This window comes from Calliphora vicina, chromosome 5, assembly GCF_958450345.1.
Source record: "Calliphora vicina chromosome 5, idCalVici1.1, whole genome shotgun sequence".
NCBI lineage: Eukaryota > Metazoa > Arthropoda > Insecta > Diptera > Calliphoridae > Calliphora > Calliphora vicina.
This window is the reverse complement of record NC_088784.1, coordinates 19,990,965-20,015,022: the sequence shown is the minus strand read 5'-3', so window position 1 is coordinate 20,015,022 and position 24,058 is coordinate 19,990,965. Positions and strand designations below refer to the sequence as shown.

Sequence of the window (24,058 nt, the reverse complement as noted above, 5' to 3'; positions counted from 1 at the left end):
AGTTTCGTAAAAATTAATAAAAATCCTTAAAAGCTTTATAAATTTAATAAATGTTTCAGTGAAAAGCTAATAAGCTTTTATTTTTTATTTCGATAAAAAGCTTTAGAAGGTAATAAATTATTTTTTTTATTTATATTTGATAAAGGCTTTGCAAAAATATGAATAAACTTTCTTAAAAGCTTTATAAACTGAATAAAAGTTTCATCGAAAGCTTTAAAGAGTTTATTAAAAGCTTCAATAACAGTTTTATAAGCTTTGTAATCTTAATAGATAACATAAACTTATATAATTTTGAAAAAAGCTTTAAAGCTCTTTAAAAAGTCATAAATAGTTTTGTATTTATCTTTGATAAAAGCTTTGTAAAAATATTAATAAGCTTTAGCAACTTAATAAAAATTTAATTGAAAAAAAGTAATTTCGAAAAAAGCTTTAGGTCATAAGTTGTTTTTTATTTATATTTGTTAAAAGCTTTGCAAAAATATTAATCAACATCCTCAAAAGTTTTATAAACTTAATAAAAGTTTCAAAGAAAGCTTCATTAAAACATTTGTAATCTTTATCGTATATTACTAAAATTTAAAAGGATCTAGCAAAAGCTTCCATAACAGTTTTATAAGCTTTGTAATCTTAATATAAAACATAAATTTATTTACATGTTTTCCGATTTAATAAGTGCTAGACAAATCTTTTAAATTATAAAAGCTTTTTTAATTTTAAAAAGTATAAAATTAATTTAATAGCTTCAGATGTTAAAAAAACCGTAATTATTTCCAAAAGCTTGTTCAAACCAATTGTGACGATACATTTTTATCTAATGCTAATATTAAGTAAAACTAAGCTTAAGTTGTTCTCAACAAAAAACTTACACCATCAATTGTGAAGTCTAGAAAATGCTTTTAACCAGAGCTTTAAAGCTTTAACAGCTTTCTAAGCTTACATAAACATTAAAAACTGGTAAAAGGTAACAAAACAGCTTTACTTTGCAAACTAAAGCTTTGTGTTTCAAAAGCTTTTTAGTATTAAGTAAATATAAACCCAGGCTAAATATTAGTTTATAAGAAAAAAAAAAAAACGCTTAAATAAAACCAATATCCACCCAACTTTAGTGCTTATCAAACGCTTATACTTGTATGAAAAACTTTAAATTAAATTTCCAAAAACAAATTGCTTGTTTGTGTGTGTGTCTTATGGTTATTAAAATGTAAACGTGCTGCTCTTGAATGTTGCTTTCTTCTTAAAGGGTAGCAAAAATGTAGAAGGTCTCAAAGCTTACCGCATTTAAGGGTTTAATTAATTCTAGCAAACTACTTTGCAATATCCATACAATTCATAACTTTTTTCGACTCTAGTTGGCTTTGAATTGTTTGCTTTCAAATATTTTCAATCACTTTGAAAATATTTTCATTCGTATACATTTATAAACAACGCTCGGTTGTGATTTCTATTCTATTTTTTTAAACAATTGAAAAGTCGTTTTAAACAAACTTTTTTTTTTACAAATAAAAAAAAATAAAGATCTCTTAACATCTTTCCAAGAAAACGCTTAATTTTGAAATCAATTCTGTGAATAAAAATGGCTGCAGAAGGTGAAGCTACTACTGAAGGATCGAGTGGAGCCAATGCTTTAGAAGGATCGTTTATGTTGTTGGGTCTCTATACCATGTTTTTCGTGTCGAAGTTTTTCTGGTCGTTTTTCCAACGCTCAAAAGCCTAGAGAGCAGAGTTTAATGGGTAGAAGTCTCCCACCCAGCCCTATGCCATGTGTGATGTCTGGAATTATAAAGAATTATAATGATAAAATTATGAATTATTTGAAAATTTTGAGTGATTTTATAGAATTTTATTAAATAAAACGTTTTTTTATAAAAAAAATGCAAAGAAAATTGTTGTTGCCTAATTATTTCATCTAGTTGCAGTCAAATGGAATTCTTGGAGAAGAAAAAATTTTATGTTTATAAACATAGGAAACATTAGAACATGTTGCTACATAATTGTGTGTCTCTATAAAATAAAATGTTTATAAACATGTTGCTAAGATCACGAAAAGTTTTCTTAAACTTGAAACAAGCTTGCTATAACGATCCTGAGAATTTTGTTTAACCCTTAAACAGCCACAAGCCAGCCAGACAACATCATATCTCATAAAATCCTACTTTCAAGCTCAATTTTAACAAAATCTTATAGAAACCTTATAAATCGTAAATAAGATTTTACAACACGATTTTTAAAAGACCCTTTCTTCTGCACTTTAAACCATTTAGTGTTAAAATACTTCTCTATACAATTTTTAATAGACCCCTTTCTCTGCTCTTTAAACCATTTAGGGTTAAAATACTTCTCTATATAATGCTGCTGCAGTTGTTCGTTGGCTGGTGTTGCCTCTGCCTCTGCCTCTGCGTCTATGTATTTTTATGTTTTTTTGTTTTGTTCCTAAGTAATTTTGCTAATTGAAAATCGTAATAAGCCCAGCGGGTGGAATTCCTTTGAAAATGGACACATGTAGTAGTACATACTACTACTGTGCTGAGTGTTTGTCTGCTTCTACCATTTTGTTTTCATATTTTTCCCGTGTTTTTTTTTTAGTTGTTTAGTTGTTGCAACCATTACTTCTAAACAACAAAATATAATTTTGAAAATTGCATTTGAAAGCTACCACAATACACACAACAGCAATGTAGTTATACTTTGCTAACATGAATGAAAAATAAATAAATAAACGAGTACTCGTACAGACGTTTATAAGTACTACACACTGATGTATAAATGTCTGAGTTTAGTTTTAAGTGCTAAACAGTTAGTGCTATAAAATTTGATTACTTAGATTAAGCCACTTAGTCGTTACTTTCTATATAGCCATGTGGTTAATCGTTTGGGCAATCGTTAAAGTATGGGAGATATTGGGGTAAGTAAGAAAGTATTTTTTTATTAAACTTTAGCAAAAAAAAAAGTTGGATAAGACTTGAAAAGACTTGAAAATTTGTTATAAATAAAAAAATAATCGCTTCCCAGACATCATTAAGTTTCAAATTAAAATCGAAAAATATATTAAAGCTACAACAAATTTTTAAAATTAATCGAATAACCGATTAAAAATTAATCGAATAACCGATTAAAAAATTAATCGAATAATCGATTAAAAATTAATCGAATAATCGATTAAAAATTAATCGTGTAACCGATTAATAATTAATCGAATAACCGATTAAAAATTAATCGAATAATCAATCAAATTTATCGCTAATCGATTAAAAATTATTCAATTGAACATTTTTTTCCGAATAATTCAAAATTAACTGAATAGTCGATTAAAAATAATTTGTATAACAGTTTAAAAGTGAATCGAATATATAATTTTTACCCGAATAATCGCATCAATTATATTCGAATAATTGTTATTCTAAAATAGCTATTAATTCATTTCAGATACTCTACTTTATGCAAGTAGGAGTAGCAGAAATTTTTTTAACCGATTAATCGATTAATTTTTATTCGAATAATTTTGTATTGAAATTTTATTTGAAATGAAAAAATATAAAATATTTGAGAAAATGTACTCGAATAATTTTTATCCGAATAATTGTATTCGAATAATTGCTTTGCAAAAATTTTGAAATATCAAATAATTTATTAATTAATAATGAATTCCATAGATTATGAAATGAACAAATAATATTTTACCGAATAATCGATTCAGTTTTATTCGAATAAAATATTATTGAAATTTGATATGATTTTAAAAATTTATAAGGGTAAAATTTTTAAGTAAACATTATAATTGATTTAATTCAAATAATGTTTAATATTTTATTCGAATAACTATTAAAAAATGTTAGTAGGTATTTCTAACTCAATTATTTTGAAAATGTTATATATTTTATTATTTGAAAGTCGATTAAAAATAATTCGTATAATAGTTTAAAAGTGAATCGAATACATAATTTTTACCCGAATAATCGTATCAATTATATTCGTATAATTGTTATTCTAAAATAGCTATTAATTCATTTCAGATACTCTACCTTATGCAAGTAGGAGTAGCAGAAATTTTTTTAACCGATTAATCGATTAATTTTTATTCGAATAATTTTGTATTGAAATTTTATTTGAAATGAAAAAATTTAAAATATTTCAGAAAATTTAGTCGGTTAATTTTTATCCGAATAATCGTATTCGAATAATTTATTATTCATTTTGAAATATCAAATAATTTTATAATTAATAATAAATTCCATAGGTTATGAAATGAACGAATAATCGATTGAGTTTTATTCGAATAAAATATTATTGAAATTTGATATGATTTTAAAAATGTATAAGGGTAAAATTTTTAAGTAAACATTATATTTGATTTAATTCAAATAATGTTTTAACATTTTATTCGAATAACGATTTAAAAAGGAAGTATTTCTAACTCAATTAACTTGAACATTTTGTAAATATTTTATTATTTGAGCATTTTTAAAAAATATTAATCGATTAATTTTTAACCGAATAATCGTTAAGATTTGATTTGCAAAATGTTTTCTTTAAAACATTTTAAATTAATAATAAATTCTAAATTGTGAAAATATCAGAAATTTTCGAATATTTTTTAATCGAATAATCGATTAATTTTTATTCGAATAAATATTTATCGAAATATGAAGTAAAAAAAAACAAATATGCAGTAAAAAAACAAATATTTTATTTAATCGATTACCATTTTATTCGAATAACGATTAAAAATTTGAAGGAAATATTTCTAGTATAACCTTTTCAGAAATTTAATTTTGGAAATTAAAAAAAAAAAATGAATCGAATAATTTTGAACCGAATAATTGTTTGATTTTATTCGAATAATTTTTATTATAAACATCAAGTTATATCAAATATATTTTTGATTGCTAGTAAATTCTATATGGTGGGATTATTGAAAATTAACGAATATTTTTTAACCGAATAATCGTTTAATTTTTATTGGAATAAATTTGTATTGAAAGTTAATATAAAGGGAAAATATCAAGTATTCGAATAATATCTAACATTTTATTCGAATAACGATAAAAATTTAACGTAAATATTGCTAGTTCAATAATTATCAAAATTTTTAAAATATTTATTTTTTGGAGAATTTAAAAAAAATTAATCGATTAATTTTTACCCGAATAAAAGTTTTGAATTTATTTGTTTAATTTTTAGTGAAAATATGTTGGAATATCAAATACATAATTTATTATTTAATAACAAATCTCACAAGATGAGATTATTAGAATTAAACGAATCATTTTTAACCGAATAATCGCCTAATTTATATTCGAATAAGTATGTATAGAAATTTAGTATGATGTCAAAAACATAAAATACATACAAAATATTTATCTTAATCTGCACCATTTTATTCGAATAATATTTCAAATTGTATTCGAATAACGATTCAAAATCTGAAAGAAAAAAATTTATATTTCAATAACAATGTTGCAAATATTTAGATTTTTTGAAAATTTCAAAAATAATCGATTAATTTTTTCCCGAAAAATATTTAGATTTTATTCGAATAATTTTTTTTTTAATATTTTGTTGATAATAAATTCAATAAGGTGTGATTAATTAAAATTTAACGAATAATAATTACCCGAATAATCGATTTATTTTTATTCGACTATATTTTTATTGAAATCTATTATACATTTATAACAAAACTTTAAATATTTAACAACTTCTAAATTTTATTCGATTAAGGTCTCAAAATTCGAGGAATTTGAAACCGAATAATCATTTCAGTTTAATTCGTTTAATTAATAGTAAATTCCACAATATAAAGAATCAAAAATAATCGAATAATTTTTAATCGAATAATATTTTATTCGAATAATATTTTATTTAAATTTAAACTTTATTCGAATAATGTTATAAATATTCTCAAAGTTAGCAGAATGAATTAATTTATAGAATAAAATAATTTTATTCGATTAAGTATTAAAATTTTATTCGAATAACTCTTAAAAAAAATATTCCTATTTCAAACCTTCTCAATTTATTGTAAATATTCCAAAAGTTTGTAGTGAAAAATTAATCGTAAAAATGCTTTCCCGAATAATCGATTAATTTATTAAACGAATATTTTATAACCAAATAATTTAGTTAATACAGATTTGTTTAATACAAATAACATTAATCCAACAATTGAATAGTTTTAGTCAAATAATCTAATCCTTTATCGGCGAATAACCGATTAAAAAAATCGTATGTATAAGTGATTACCCATGTTTCTCTTTGCTATCCATTTTAATCCTCTCTTTAGTTATTATTAAGCTCATTTGTTATTACTATTCTATACTATTCATTTCTTTTTTTTTCATTTTTATAATCCTTAGAGCTTTAATCCTCATTGTTTTAACATAAAACTTATGTAAATTATTTACATACTATAACTCGTATTATTACAACAATTACATTTGTAATTATATCTCTTGTCCCGGTCTGCCCTTTTTTACAACTGCTGCAACAGCAATCGAGTTTATGTAAATAGTTATTATTTACTTGGATTTTACAACACGACTACAAAGTTTCCAATATTTCTATGTAATTTTCTGTAGAGTAGAACTTATACTCACACTCATATAAATCACAGTTGTCCTGGTTACTAAAATTATGGGCCAAACAAAGTGATTAATATTTTAAACTAAAAAAAAGTTTTTTTTTACAAACATACGTTTAAAGGCTAATTAACGGAGCCAAGTAATTATATTTAGAAATGCTAGTTATGTGAAGCAAATAATGTTAAAGTATTTTAAAAGTTTTCTATCGATTTTTCGATATGTTTTCAACCGATTACTTTTCAAACGATTATTCGAATTATTTTTAATTAATCATTGGCTTAATTTTTAAACGTTCTTAAATTTCCATCCTTTATTCGATACACTTTCAATTGAATAATTGTTAATCGTTTAGCCGATTATTCATTTTTCAACGACTGATCGCTTAATATTTAAACGATTTCTCGAATGATTTTCAAATATTTATTCGGTTAATTTCTCAAAGATTATTCGAATTATTTGTAATATTCATATTTTTAATAATTCTTTCCATTTTCAATCGATTATTAAATCAAATTTTAATCGATTGTCAGATTAGTTTTTATTAGAATCTCGATTACAATTATTTGCATAATTTTTAAACTATCGATTGTTCGAATAATTTTTAATTGATTACTAGAATAATTTTTAATCGATTATTCGAATAATTTTTATGGTTCGACAATTTTTGAATCGTTTATTCGATAAAATTTCAATTGATTAATCGATAAATTTTCGATAGAATAATTTTTAATCGATTATTGAAATAAATTTAAATCGATTAATTTTTAATCGATTATTCGAATAACTTTTAATAGATTATTAGAATAATATTCAATCGATTATTTAATTAGTCTACAATTTGTTAATCGATAAAATTCCAATCGACTGTTGAGTTAATTTTAAATCGATTATTCGAACTTTTTAGGCGCTTATTTTCATAATTTTTAAACTATTATTCGATTAATATTTAAACGATTAATCGAAACATTTTTAATCGATTATTCGAATAATTTTAAACCGATTATTCGAATAATTTTTAATCGATTATCCGAATAATTTTTAATCGATTATTCGAATAATTTTTAATCGATTATTCGAATAAATTTTAATCGATTATTCGAATAATTTTTATTGTTCCACAATTTTTGAAAAGCTTTTTCGATAAAATTTCAATTGATTAATCGAATAATTTTTAATCGATTATCCGAATAATTTTTAATCGATTATTCGAATAATTTTTAATCGATTATTCGAATAAATTTTAATCGATTATTCGAATAATTTTTATTGTTCCACAATTTTTGAAAAGCTTTTTCGATAAAATTTCAATTGATTAATCGATAAATTTTCAACCGAATAATTTTGAGTTATACGAACATTTTTAATCGATTTTCGATAAAATATCCATTGATTATTCGATAAATTTTCAAGCGAATAATTTTTCGGTCAATTTTTATTATTCGAGTAATATTAAACGATTATTCGAATAATTTTTAATCGATTATTCGAATAATTTTAAACAGATTATGCGAATTTATAATCAATTATTGGAATAATTTTTGGTCGATAATTCGAATAATTTTTAATCGATTATTCGAATAATTTTCAATTATTTGACAATTTTTAAATCGCTTATTCGGTAAAATTTCAATTGATTCAACGATAAATTTTCAACCGAATAATTTTTTGGTAACATGTAATTTTAAATCGATAATTCGAAAAAAATTTAAGTTATTCGAACATTTTTTATCGATTATTCGATAAAATTTCAATTGATTATTCGATATATTTTTAATCGAATCATTTTTCGGTTAATTTCTATTATTCGATGAATATTAAACGATTATTCGAATAATTTTTAATCGATTATTCGAATAAGTTTAAACAGATTATGCGAATTTATAATCAATTATTGGAATAATTTTTAATCGATTATTCGAATAATTTTTAATCGATTATTCGAATAATTTTTAATCGATTATTCGAATAATTTTTAATTATTTGACAATTTTTAAATCGCTTATTCAATAAAACTATAACTGATTATTCGATAAATTTTCCATCGAATAATTTTTAATCGATTATTCGAATATTTTTTAATCGATTATTCGATAAAATTTCAATTGATTATTCGATAAAATTTCAATTGAATAATTATTCAATTAATTTTTATTCGGTTGACTACGAATATTCGATCGCGATTATTCGAATTATTTTTAATTGATAATTCACTTAATTTTTAATTGTTCGATAAATTTTCAATCGGTTATGATTATTATTTAATCGATATGTATTTGGAATCTTTCAATTCATAATAAATTTCAACAAAATATTATTCAAATCGATTCTTTCATATTTTCAAAATCTAAAATAACATTATGAAAATGCAAATAAATACATCCTTTGTAATTCCAATTAGTACCTCCCAAATACATATCTGTCTAGCGCTTCTATACTAAATACATGTCACACATTTTTTTTCGTGCATCTATTGTAGATGCTGTTCTGGTTCATGTATTTGCAATTATTTTTAAAAATCTTTGACACTTTAAGAGCAGTCAAAGATGTTTTATATTCTTTTTTTGCACACAAATATCGATTCAATTTGAAAAATCAACAAAATGTACTAAAAGTCTACTACGGCATTAGCATCAAGGTTTTATTATTATAATTTTTTTTATATTTTTTGTAGTAGTTTGCAATTATAAATTTTTGGTAAAAATATTTATAGAGTGCAAAAAAAAAAAAACAAGAAAGTTCGCTAAATTATTTATGTGTGTCACAATTTTCATAATTTTCAATATGACAGAATGAAATGAAATGACAACAAAAACAAAATCGTAATGAAAAAAGAAATTGGAAGACATGCATAAGAATTTTATGAATGGGGCGACCAGCATCACTGCTATACGCTACACAAGGTAAGAATAGCTATAAAGTATGAGGGGTTTGAAGCTAATGAAATTTCAACGATTTTCCAGTTTGATAATATCAAAAAATAAAAATTTGCCACGTTGCCAAATTTCCAATTTTCATTATTCCTTTCTAGAATTAATAGGATTTCTTAACAATATTTTTATTTAACAGTTTTAACAAAAAATATTCAATATTATTTAAATCTGTTGTCATATAGTTCAATATCCTTTATCCAACTCCTAATACCTCCATTATCATCTGTAGGGTATTTTGAAAATAAGAAGAAAAAAAATCAAATTATAAACTTAAATATTAAATAGACTGCCTGCTTTGTTGTGCATATTGTAAATAATTTCAGTTGTTGGTTTTTCATACTTTTTTTTTTGATATTTTTAGAGATGTATTGTGATTTTTGGCACACAATATTTATTACAATGTTGCCAAATTTCCAATGGAACGATAAAAAATAAATAAACAAATACACTAACCAAAACTGTGTGTTTTTCATAAACACATTTTCTCTATTAATATTAGTAAAAGAAATGAAAATATATTTATATGTATATCCACATACACCATATTATGAAAATCAACTTAATGAAATTTTAATTAATACGTTGAAACAATTTACGACTTTACGTCAAAAAAATCTGCACTAAAAGGCGCAATATACAGAGGCGAAGCAAGAAATTATAATAATTTAAGGCTATAATAGGGTTAAAAGAAATTAGAACAGTAGTCGACATAGTATATGGCTTGGATTTTTGAGTTCTAATAACTTTATAATAAGAAATGTTAAATCACAGGATTCGGATAATTGTTCGAACAAAAAAAAAAAAAAAACGAATAAAATTTTGTGAATTTTATTTTAATTTTTTTAATGATCATATTTAAAAAAAAATTAAAAAATTGTGGGATAATACTTCAAATAAAACAACGAATAAACAGAAAATATTCGTACAAATTGCTCTGAAAAGTTGTTTGATGATTTTTAATTTAAAATTTCGCAATTCGTAAGATTTTTCAAAAAAATATTCGGATAATTATTCGAAGAAAATAACGAATATTCGAAAAAATTTCCTGAAAAGTTAATCATTTCTATTTATTTTTAATAACTATAATAAATCTGATTATTTTTCAAAAACATTCGGTTAATAATTCGATTAAAATAACGAATAACTGTAAAACATCCGATTAAAGAACCGAATAAATTAAAAAAAATTATTCCGAGAAATTGCATCTTGATTGTTACGCTCAAATTTAAGAATTAATTAGAATTTTTCTAAAAAATATTCGGATAATTATTCGAATAAAAAAAAATAATAGAAAGAAAATTTTAAAAAATTTTTGTTTTTAAATTTTATGGTGACTTATTATAGTTACTCAGTTTTTTTGAAAAGTATCCCTATAATTATTCGAATAAAGAAACGAAAAATGAAAAAAAATCCGAAAAATTTTTCTAAAAAATATTCGGATAATTATTCGAATAAAAAAAAAACGAATAATCGAAAGAAAGTTCTAAAAAAAAATTTTTAAATTTTATGATAAATTATCATAGTTAATAAGAGTTTTTAGGAAATTATTCTCATAATTATTCAAATAAAATAACGAATAATTGCAAATTATTAGAATAAAGAACCGAATAAATAAACAAAATATTTCGAAAAAATTGTTCTTGGTTATTACTTTAAAATTTTACAATTTTTCCAAAAATTATTCGGATAATTATTCGAATAAAAAAAACGAATAATCGAAAGAAAATTCATAAAAAATTATATTTTTAAATTTTATGATAAATTATCATAGTTAATAAGAGTTTTTAGGAAATTATTCTCATAATTATTCAAATGAAATAACGAATAATTGCAAAATATTCGAATAAAGAACCGAATAAATAAAAAGAACTTGTTTCTTGGTTATTATATTAAAATTTCACAATTTTTCCAAAAATTATTCGGATAATTATTCGAATAAAAAAACGAATAATCGAAAGAAAATTTTGGAAAATGTATGTTTTTAAATTATATGGTGAATTATCATGGTTATTCAGATTTTTTTAGGAAACTATTCGGATAATTATTCAAATAAAATAACGAATAATTGCATAATATTCCAAGAAATAAACGAATAAATACAAAAAAAAATTTCGAAAATGTATTTATGATTATTGCTTCAAAATTTAACAATAATTAAGAATTTTCCTAAAATATATTCGAATAAATAGACGAATAATCGAACGAAAATTCTGGAAAATTTATATTTTTACAGTTTATGGTAAATTATCATAGTTACTCAGATTTTTTAAAAAATTATCCAGATAATTATTAAACTAAAATAACGAATAATGGCAAATTATTCGAATAAAGAACGAAAAATTAAAAAAAATGTTTCGAAATAATTTTTGATGATCATTGTATTAAAATTTCACAATTATTAAGAATTTTTCCAAAAACTATTCGGATAATTATTCGAATAAAAAACGAATAATCGAAAGAAAATTCTGAAAAATTTATATTTTTAAATTTTATGGTGAATTACCATAGCTACTCTGATCTTTTAAGAAAATTATTCGGATAATTATTCGAATAAAATAACGAATAATTGCAAAATATTCGAATAAAAAACGAATAATCGAAAGAAAATTCTGAAAAATTTATATTTTTAAATTTTAGTTACTCACATTTTTTATAAAATTATTCCGATAATTATTCGAATAAAATATCGAATAATTGCAATATGTTCGAATAAAGAACATATTGCAATTATTAGAATAATAAAACTAAATTATTCCGAGGAATTGTTTCATGATTGTTCTACAAAATATTTGGATAATTATTCGAATAAAAACAAAACGAATAATCAAAATTCTGGAAATTGTGTTTTTTTAAATTATTTTACTCCCTGTTTTTAGAAAATTATCTTCATAATTATTCGAATAAGATAACGAATAATTGCAAAATATTCGAATAAATGAAAAAAAAGAGTTTCGCGAAATTTTCACAAATACGGAAAAATTTCACAAATTTTAAGAATTTTTCCAAAAAATATTCGGATAATTATTCGAATAAAAAAAACGAATAATCGAAAACAAAATTCTGGAAATTGTATTGTGAATGATAACAGTTACTCAGTTTTTTAAAAAATTATCCGCATAATTATTCGAATAAAGAACCGAATAATTGCTAAATATTCGAATAAAGAATCCAATAAATAAAAAAAAATTTCCGCGATATTGTTTCCTGCTTGTTATGCTAAAACTTCATAATTGTTAAGAATATTTCTAAAAAATATTCGGATAATTATTCGAATAAAAAAAAACGAATAATCGAAACATAATTTTGGAAAATGCATATTATTAAATGTTATTGTGCATGAGCATTATTACTCTGCATTTTTTAGAAATTTATTCGAATAAAATAACGAAAATAACCGAATAAATGAAAAAAATGTTTCGAAAACTTGTTTAGATTAAAAGCTTTAAAATTTCCCAATTAGTAAAATTTTTCTAAAAAAAAATATTCGGATAATTATTCGAATAAAAAAACGAATAATCTTAAACAAAATTGATGATCATAGTTACTCAGATTTTTTTAGAAAATTATCCGGATAGTTACTCGAATAAAATAACGAATGATTGCAAAATATTTGAATAAAAATATTAGAGAGTTAGTTTCTTTAGTTGTACGCTAAAAGTTCACTAGCATTAAGATTTCTTCAAAAAAAATTCGGATATTTATTCATATAAAATTACGAATAATCGAAAAAAATTGCTGATTTAATCTACTCCATTTTTATTTTGAATAATCACAATAACTTAGATTGTTCTACAAAAATATTCGTCTAATTATTCGAATAGAATAAATTAAAAAGACCTGAATAAATTAAAAAATATTCGTAATATTTTTTGGTATTTGTACGATAAAAGTTGACAAGTATTAAGGTTATTTCTATTAAAATTCTAACAATTATTCTAATAAATAAACTTAGATTCGTATAAAATTTTGTGAAAAATCGATTTTTTTAGATTTTCATGTGGAGTAATAAAATTTACCAATTTGTAAGATTTTCCCAAAAAAATATTCGTGTAATTATTCGAATAAAAACATGAATAGTAGACTTTATATCATGTTAAAGTTATGCAATAAAATTTTAATAATTTCCAGTTCTTTCAAAACAAAAATTTTGTAATATTCAGTTGCATACATAAATTATAAATTATCTTGTACATTTAAATAACATCTTATCCGATGTTGTTTTATAAATAACTCAATATGTTGGTATTTTCTCATTAAACCCCCAACACTCCTCTTAATCTTATTACTCCAGCTCCTTTCAACATGGCGAGTAAAATACCACTTTTATTTATAAAAAGAAAAGACAGAAAAAAAAACTCAAATACTTCTTTGCTCAAATATGCCCAAGTTGTATGACATTTGCTCTTTGAATAGCACCAGCAACACTTTAAATTCTTGACAACATTTTTTTAAAAGCGCTTTAGTTTTTTGCAGCTTTCTTGTTTTCTTATTAAAGATACAAACAGAACAAGAAATATTCATTAAATGCTAAAACATTTGTCTTTAAAGTTGTTGAATGTTAAATGTTTATTTCTTTCAGTTTTATATATTGTTGCTGGTTTCTTGAGTTTTAATTTATAGACTTAATGTCAGACATGAGTTGTTGGTTGCTTGTCTTCTATATTTAATTACAACATGTTAGAGAGTAGAAAGAGAGAGAAAAAAACATTATATGTAGATAAATAACAACAAATTTAATGTATATGGGAATTATGAGATTTGCATGTGCAAAATTAAAGACAAGAAACCCAGATAAAATTACAAAAAAATCCAGCAGATTAAAAATAAATGTAGGAATGAATATATTGTACTTATGCAGTTCCAAAAATATAAACTGGGGTGTATAGAAAAGGCCACCTTGGCTGGGAGAAGATGATTTAAGAGATTTTATTTTCCAGTGATGATGTAAACATGTCTGACACACTGTGTAGCTTTGAGTACTAAATTAACAGAATTCTGAAAGTTCTATTTATAAAACAAAACTTCTTTTTTGCTAGAGCCTATAGTTTACAAGTTATGTATCACATTTTTTATTTGCGACCCCATAAAATAAATATATTCTGGATCGCTATAGATAGTGGAGAATATATAGCCATGACCGTCTGTCCGTAAGTATGTTAAAATCAACTTGAGAAAATCGGCCTACAAATGGCTGATATAGAAATCTCGATTTTTTCTAACTATTTTTACCCAAAATTTGTTCGATTCTTTGTTCGAATATTTTTTTTTTTAAATTATTTGTAATTTTTTTTCGAAATCCAAATATTTTTATACAATAATCTGTGATATTGTGACTATTTAAAATAAAAATCTAAAAGTTTTCAGTAAAATTTTTCGATTATTCGGTTTTTAATCGAATATTTTTTGATTATTCGTTAGTTTATCCGAATATTTTTGTTAAATATTCTGAGTTATTAAGTTTATTCAAAATGAAAATCAAAAAAATTAAATTTTCAGGAAATTTTTCGATTATTAAATTTTTTATTCGAATAATTATCCGAATATTTTTTGAAAAATTCTTACGAATTGAGAAATTTTAGCATAATAAACATGACAAAATCATCTCGAAATAATTTTTTTCATTTATTCGGTTTTTTATTCGAATATATTTTTACAATTATTCGTTATTTTTTTTAAATTTACAATTTTTTTATAGCATATCCTGTAAAAATCTAAAAAAAATAATTTTCAGTAAATATTATTCGATTAGTATTCGGTTTTTAGTCGAATATTTTTCGATTATTCGTTAGTTTATCCGAATATTTGAAAATCGAAAATATTTTCTGGAAATTTTTCGATTATTCGATTTTTTATTCGAATAATTATCCGAATATTTTTTATACGAATAATTATCCGAATATTTTTTGGAAAAATTCTTAATAATAGTAGTAGTAATAGTTTATTCTAAATTTAAATCAAAAATATTAAATTTTCAGGAAATTTTTCGATTATTAAATTTTTTATTCGAATAATTATCCGAATATTTTTTGAAAAATTCTTACGAATTGAGAAATTTTAGTGTAATAATCATGACAAAATCATCTCGAAATAATTTTTTTCATTTATTCGGTTTTTTATTCGAATATATTTTTACAATTATTCGTTATTTTTTTTTGAAATTCAAAAATTTTTTTATAACATCCTGTAAAAATCTAAAAAAAAATATTTTCAGGAAATATTATTCATTAGTATTCGGTTTTTAGTCGAATATTTTTCGATTATTCGTTAGTTTATCCGAATATTTGAAAATCGAAAATATTTTCTGGAAATTTTTCGATTATTAAATTTTTTATTCGAATAATTATCCGAATATTTTTTATTCGAATAATTATTCGAATATTTTTTGGAAAATTTCTTAATAATAGTAGTAGTAATAGTAGAAATGCAGAAACGACATTTGGAATTATTTGTTCGTTTATTCGGTTCTTTAGTCGAATATTTTTCTAAAATAAATCTTAGTAACTGTGATAATTCATAATAGAAATGAAAAATATAAATTTTCCCGAATTTTGCTTGATTATTCGTCATTTTATTCGAATAATTATTCGAATATTTTTCTGAAAAATCTTACAAATTGAGAAATGTTAGCGCAATAATCATGAGACATCTTCTAGGCATAGTTTTTTAATTTATTCGGATTTTTATTCGAATATTTTTTTACAATTATTCGGTTTTTTTTCGAAATCCAAATATTTTTATAGAATAATCTGTGTTATTGTGATTATTTAATATGAAAGTCGAAATTATTAAATTTTAAGGAAATATTCGAATATCTTTTTACAATTATTCGGTTTTTTTTTCGAAATCCAAATATTTTTATAGAATAAGCTGTGTTAAAAATCCTTAATAATTGTGAAGTTTTAGCGTACAAATCCAGAAACAACATTTCGGAATATTTTTTCATTTATTCGGTGCATTAGTCGAATATTTTTCGATTATTCGTTTGTTTATTCGAATATTTTTCTTAAAAAATCTGAATAAATTAAATAATAAATTTCCTGAATTTGAATGCTTGATTATTCGTTATTTTATTCGAATAATTATCCGAATACTTTTTTACAATTATTCGTTATTTATTCGAAATCCAAATATTTTTTATAGAATAAAATAAAAATCTAACATATTAAATTTTCAGGAAATTCTCGATTATTCGTTTTTTTACGCGAATAATTATTCGAATATTTTTTGGAAATATATATTCTTAATAATTGTCGAATTTTTAGGGTACAAATTTGGAAACAATATTTCGGAATATTTGTTAATTTATTCGGTTCTTTAGTCGAATATTTTGCGATTATTCGAAAATTTATACGAATATTTTTCTAAAAAAAAACTGATTAAAATATTTTCTTGAATTTGCTTAGATTATTCGTTATTTTATTCGAATAATTATCCGAATATTTTTCAAAAAATGCAGAATAATAACTTTGATCATTCACAATTAAATTTAAAAATATACATTTTCCGGAATTTCGTTCCAATTATTCGTTTTTTATTCGAATAAATAATTTTAATAATTTAGCGTACAAATATTTTTTACAGTTCTTTAGTAGAATATTTTTCAATTATTTTTTAGTTTATTCGATTAATTATCCGAATATTATTTTTAGAATTATCTGAAAGCTTAACTCCTCTTCTACTAATATGACAAGTTTTGCAGTAATCATCATACAAATTCTATATTTATTACAGACATTTAATTGTTTGTATTAAGACTACTATTGACAACTATTATTTTATTTACTTTCTTCTATTTAAAAATATTGTGTAATTCTTTAAAAATAGTTTTATAAATAAAAGCTTTACTCTTCTATCTCTTTCCCTCTCACTTCCTCTAGTTTATTTTAAACATATTTGATCTTTTGTTACAGAGAAAATGCAGAAAAAACTGGGAATCCTATTTTATTATAAGTATTCCCGTGCATGGCCGTTGCCACATTCTTTGGAAACAGTTTGAGGCTGTTTGTAGAATTTAATAATGTTGTGTATGCACAACAACATTTCATACGAATACATACAGCATAAAAATAATAATAATAAATCCTAACAAACCGCAAAAAGTCACGTATCCTGTTATTATATATATTTTTTTTTTATTTTCTCTTCTTAAAAAAAAGAAATAATAAGAAAAATCCTTTAGATAGTAAGCAGAAGTAATGATGTCACTTGTAAGAGTCTGCTCTGTACAAATTTGGAAAAAGGGAAGAGAAAGTTTTTGAGATAGAAAGTTGACATTTACAACATAAACGATATAATTTTACAAAAAGAAAACTGTATTTTAGTTTTAGAGGACTTTTTACTTTTATAACATTTCACAGGTAGAGTCTCTAGCATTAGAATGAAGGCGGGCTAGTATTTTAGTGAGAAATAGAAAAAATACTCTACACATGACAATTTAAATCTATTTTTTCAGGCTGCTAGATTTGAATTGAAAACAATTCAATTCAAGCGTTTTGGTGATACGAATAATTATCCGAATATTTCTATAACAAAATTTGAGTAATTATGATTATTCAGTCGAAATACTAAACTTTTTACGAAATTTTATTTGATTTTTTTATTTGAATAATTTTAGAACAAATCAATCAACAATATTTCGTAATATTTTATTCACTTATTCGGTTCTTTATTCGAATATTTTTTGATTATTCGTTAGTTTATCCGAATATTTTTGTTCAATATTCAGAGTTATTGTGTTTATTAAAAATAAAAATCGAAAATATACAAGTTTTTGGAAATTTTTCGATTATTCGATTTTTTATTCGAATAATCCGAATATTTTTTTTGGAAAATTCTTAAGAATTAAGAAATTTTAGCGTAATAATCATGAGACATATTCTTGGAATATTTTGTTGATTTATTCGGCTCTTTATTCGAATATTTTTTCGATTATTCGTTAGTTTATCCGAATATTTTTGTTCAATATTCAGAGTTATTGTGTTTATTAAAAATAAAAATCGAAAATATAAAATTTTCTGGAAATTTTTCGATTATTCGATTTTTTATTCGAATAATTATCCGAATATATTTTTTGAAAATTCTTAAGAATTAAGAAATTTTAGCATAATAATCATGATACATCTTCTCGGAATATTTTGTTGATTTATTTGGCTCTTTATTCGAATATTTTTTCGATTATTCGTTAACGTATCCGAATATTTTTGTTCAATATTCAGAGTTATTGTATTTATTAAAAATAAGAATCAGAAATATTATATTTTCAGGACATTTTTCGATTTTTTATTCGAATAATTATCCGAGTATTTTTTGGAAAAATAGTATAAATTGTGAAGTTTTAGAGTAGTAACGATGAGACATCTTCTCGGAATATTTTTTTCATTTATTCGGTTTATTATTCGTATACTTTTTTTACAATTATTCGTTATTTTAATCGAATAATTATCAAAATATTTTTTATTGAATAATCAGTGTTTACCGATAATTTTAAATAATAAATAAATAAATTTTCAGGAAATATTATTCGATTATTCGTTTTTTTAAACGAATAATTATTCGAATATTTTTTCGAAAAATCCTTAATAACTGTGAACTTTTAGCGTACAAATACAGAAACATCATTTGGGAATATTTGTTGGTTTATTCGGTTTTTTATTCGAATATTTTTTGATTTATCGCTTGTTTCTAAAAAAAATCTGAGTAAAATTTAAAAATATAAATTTTACAGAATTTGATTATTCATTATTTTATTGAAATAACAATCCAATTATTTTTTTTTAAAAATCATATTCGAATATTTTTTGATTACTCTTTAGTTTATTCGATTAGTTTTCTAATAAGTTTTTTAGAATTATCAAAATAAAAATCGAAAAAATTGTGATTTTCAGAATTTTTTATTCGAATAATTATCCGAATAATTTTTGAAAAAATCTTACTAATTGAGATATTTAAAAGTCATTATCAAAGAACATGGTCTCGGAATAATTTTGTTCATTTATTCGAATATTTTGCAATTTTTAGTTATTTTCTACGAATAATTATCCGGATATTTTTCTAAAAAATCTGAATAACTATGATCCTTGAAAAAAAATTTAAAAAGTTACATTTTCCAGAATTCTATTTCGATTATTCGTAATTTTATTTGAATAATTATCCGAATATTTTTTTTGGGAAAATTCGAAATCTTATAAGTTGTTAAAGTGATAATCAAGAAACATGTTCTTGGTAGAATTTTTTTCATTTATTCGGTTGTTTATTCGAATATTTTGAAATTATTCGTTATTTTCTACGAATAATTATCCGGATAATTTTCTAAAAAATCTGAGTAACTATGATCATGCACAATAAAATATAAAAAATTACATTTTCCAGAATTCTGTTTCAATTATTCGTTAATTTATTCGAATAAATATTCGAATATTTTTTTAGGAAAATCTTACAAGTTTGCACAATAAAATATAAAAAATTACATTTTCCAGAATTCTGTTTCAATTATTCGTTAATTTTTTCGAATAAATATTCGAATATTTTTTTAGGAAAATCTTACAAGTTTGGAAATTTTAAGGTAATAATGATGGAACAATTTTTGCTCAAAATTTATTTCATTTATTCGTCATTTTATTCCAAGCTTTAAAGCTTATTTTTTAATACAGCTATTTAAGGTTAGACTTAAGTTTATATTTAAGTTAAAGCTGTCAAATTAGCTAGAAAAGCTTTTAGAAGATCGCTTTAAAGCTTTTAATACAAACAGATTTAAAATGCTTTGGTTTCTGATAGCTATTTTGCAGCTTTTAAGCTGCAAAACAGCTTTTGCTAGAGTAAGTTCTCTTAAGTTTTTAGAGTATATGTTTATAGATATTTAACTATAAGGTCCGCTATTAAATACTTCTATACTTTTAACTATTTTTATGTCTATTAGTAGCTTATGTTTTAATTTTTATATTTCCTATCTATCCTTTTATAGTGTTGTACATATTATTAATCCCTCAATGTTTATTGTTACTTATTAAACTTTTTCTCTATTCTTTCTATTTGCAGGTAATTGAAACTTTACAATTTGTTCTGTGATTAATATTCATGGTATTTTTTTTCTATTGTAAAAAGAAAAAAATATATTACAACAAATGATTTATTTTCTGTGAGTACAAAGCACAACAATATTTATTTAAATGTAAAATAATAGAAAAAATATTTATTACTTTTTTCTCTAGCTATACTTTGCAATTAGTTAAGCTCTGAAGTAACGGAATTTTTACCCCTGTTTGTTTTAGAAAACAATACAAAAATAAGAAAAAACATCGTAAAAATTTTCTCATAATTTTTCTATTAAAAGGAGATAAAACAAGTAAAAAAACAAAACTGGCAAAATTTATTAGTTATAAATAGCAAGATAAATGAAAAGAAATTAAATCTAACAAACTGGAACGACAGCTTCCATTCTATAAACATTAACACACACTTTAGATTTCAAAAACCAATATTAGAAAAAGAATCTCTAACAAAAGCTGTTAAATAAATTTAAAGGGAAATAAAAGAACTGGATTTTTTTACAGTTTGAAACCTTTTTGTTGTTGTATCGCAGCCAGTCTATATTATTGTTGATTAACAAGTCTAGAAATGTTTGAGAATGTGTTGATGTGAAATGTGAACAGAAGGACCTTATTGAAATGACCGCAAGTCATTTAGTAAAGTTGGAAAGTGGTAGTTGAAGGCTTAAGAAAAGAAGGTCTAACAGAAAAGACAGAAGAGAAAAAGGTTCATAGTTGCTGTTAAATACTAGTTTTGTTTTGTCTTTTCCTACAAATTTCTAATGACTTTTGGTAGACAAAGTATTTTATTAATAAAATACTAGAGTAAGAAAACAAAGATTTTGATAGGAAATAAAAGCTTACATAAATAAATAACAAGAAAAGCTATGAGAATTAAAGCTATTAACCCTTGAAAGGTGGCAGGCACAAAAAAGATAAAGTGAAAAGGGAGAGACAGAAATTGTTTTTAAGCATAATTTTTAAATGACTTTTGCGTTACAATTTGAATAAAATAACAGAGAAATGTTTAAAAATATTCCGAAAATTAGTTTCATGATTATAACATTAAAATATTCCCTTTTTTAGATTTTTCCAAAAAATATTCGAATAAAAAAACAAAAAATCGAAACAAAATTCTGGAAAATGTATAATTTTAAATTTTATTGCGAATTATCGTAGTTACTCAGATATTGTTTAAAAAAATATACGAATAATTATTCGAATAAAATAAAGAATAATTGCAAAATATTCGAATAAAGAAACGAATAAATTAAAAAAATATTCTGAGAACATGTTTTATGATTATTACTCTAAATTTTTTTTAATTTTTAAGATTTTTTCAAAAAATATTCGGATAATTATTCGAGTAAAAAAACGAATAATCGAAAAAATTCATAGAAAAATTAATATTTTAGATTTTTATTTTGAATAATCACTATAACTTAGATTATTCTAAAAAATATTCGGATAATTATTCGAATAAAATAAAGAATAATTCGAATAAAGAAACGAATAAATTAAAAAAATATTTACAGAAGTTGTTTCTTAATTATTACGTTAAGACTTCACAATTATTAAGAAAATTTCCAGAAAGTATTCAGTATTATTCGATTAAAAAACCGAATAATCGAAAAATTTCCTGGAAATTTAATCTCTTCGTTTTTATTTTTGAACAGATTATTTAAAAAAATATATTTGGATAATTATTCGAATAAAATTAAGAATAATTGCAAAATATTCGAATAAAGAAAAAACCGAATAATCGAAACAAATTCCAGAAAATTAAATGTTTTCGTTTTTATTTTTTGATAATCACAATAACTTAGATTATTCTACAAAATTATTCGGATAATTATTCGAATAAAATAAAAAAAAATTTCAAAATATTCGAATAAAAACCCAAATAAATTAAAAAAATTATTCCGAAATACTGTTTCTTAATTATTACGCTTAGATTTCACAATTATTAAGAAATTTTCCATAAAGTGGCTAATTATTCGAATAAAAAAACGATTAATCCAAAAAAAAATTCTGAAAATTTAATCCTTTCGATTTTTATTTTTTGTAAAATCACAAACTCAGATTATTATAAAAAAATATTCGAATAATTATTCGAATAAAATATAGCATAATTGCAAAATATTCGAATAAAAAACCGAATATTTGAACAAAATTATTCCGATGAGTTTTTTTGTTTATTGCGCCTTGATTTCACAATTATTAACAAATTTTTCAGAAAATTATTCGAATAAAAAACCGAATAATCGAAAAAATTTCCTGAAAATTTAATATTTTAGTTTTTATTTTTGTTTACTAAAATCATACAGATTATTCTAAAAAATATCCGGATATTTATTCGAGTAAAATAACGAATAATTGCAAAATATTCGTATAAAGAACCGAATAAATTAACAAATATACCGAAAATTCAGGAAAGTATATCTTTTTAATTTGACTCAAATATTTTTAAAAAAATATTCGGATAATTTTTCGAATAAACAAACAAATAACCAAAAAATATTCGACTAAAGAACCGAATAAATGAACAAATATTCTGAAATTTTGTTTCTGGATTTCTACGCTATAAGTTCACAATTATTAAGGATTTTTGCAAAAAAATATTCGAATTAATATTGGTTATAAAAACCGAATAATCGAATAAAATTTCCTGAAAATTTAATATTTTCGATTTTTATTTTAAATAATCACAATAATTCATATGATTCTATGAAAATATTCGGATAATTATTCGAATAAAATAAAGAATAATTTTAAAAATATTCGAATAAAAAAACCGAATAATTGAAAAAATATACCGTGAAGATGTCTCATGATTAATAGTTAAAAATTGCTCAAATTTTTTCAAAAAATATTCGGATAATTATTCGAATAAAAAATCGAATAATCGAAAAATTTAATTTTTTCGATTTTTATTTTGAATAAACTCAATAACTCAGAATATTCGACAGAAATATTCGGATAAATTATTCGAATAAACTAACGAAAAACCAAAAAATTTTCGACTAAAGAACCGAATAAATGAACAAATATTCCAAAATTTTATTTCTGGATTTGTACGCTATAAGTTGAAAATTATTACGGATGTTTGTAAAAAAGTATTTGAATAATTATTCGTGTAAAAAAACGTATATTCGAATAATATTTTCGATTTTTATTTTAAAGAATAGCAATAACTTAGATTATTCTATAAAGATATTCGGATAATTATTCGAATAAAATAACGAATAATTTCAAAAAAGTATGTATTCGAATAAAAAACCGAATAAATGAAAAAAATATACCAAGAAGATGTCTCATGATTATTACTCAAAAATTGCATAATTCTTAAGATTTTTCCAAAAAATATTCGTTTATTTATTCGAATAAAATAACGAATAATCGAAACAAAATTTTGCAAAATGTATAATTTTTAATTTTATTGCGAATGATCATAGTTACTCAGACTTTTTAGAAAAATATCCGGATAATTATTCGAATAAAATAAAAAATAATTTTAAAAATATTC

The 24,058-nt window shown here is 22.3% G+C and overlaps 1 protein-coding gene across 22 annotated transcripts in view; it reads left to right on the top strand.

The window, feature by feature from the left end:
• The window catches only part of mbl (muscleblind), a 255,772-nt gene that overhangs the window by 34,365 nt on the left and 197,349 nt on the right, over positions 1-24,058 (top strand). Inside the window, exon 4 of one of the 22 annotated variants that reach the window (XM_065514572.1) lies at positions 20,543-21,290. The exons of the other annotated variants lie outside the window; for them this stretch is intronic. Coding sequence (XP_065370644.1) covers positions 20,543-20,572 — 30 coding nt within the window. The 3' untranslated portion in view covers positions 20,573-21,290. Of the gene's footprint in view, positions 1-20,542; positions 21,291-24,058 lie in introns of those variants that run through there. 22 annotated transcript variants of the gene reach the window in all.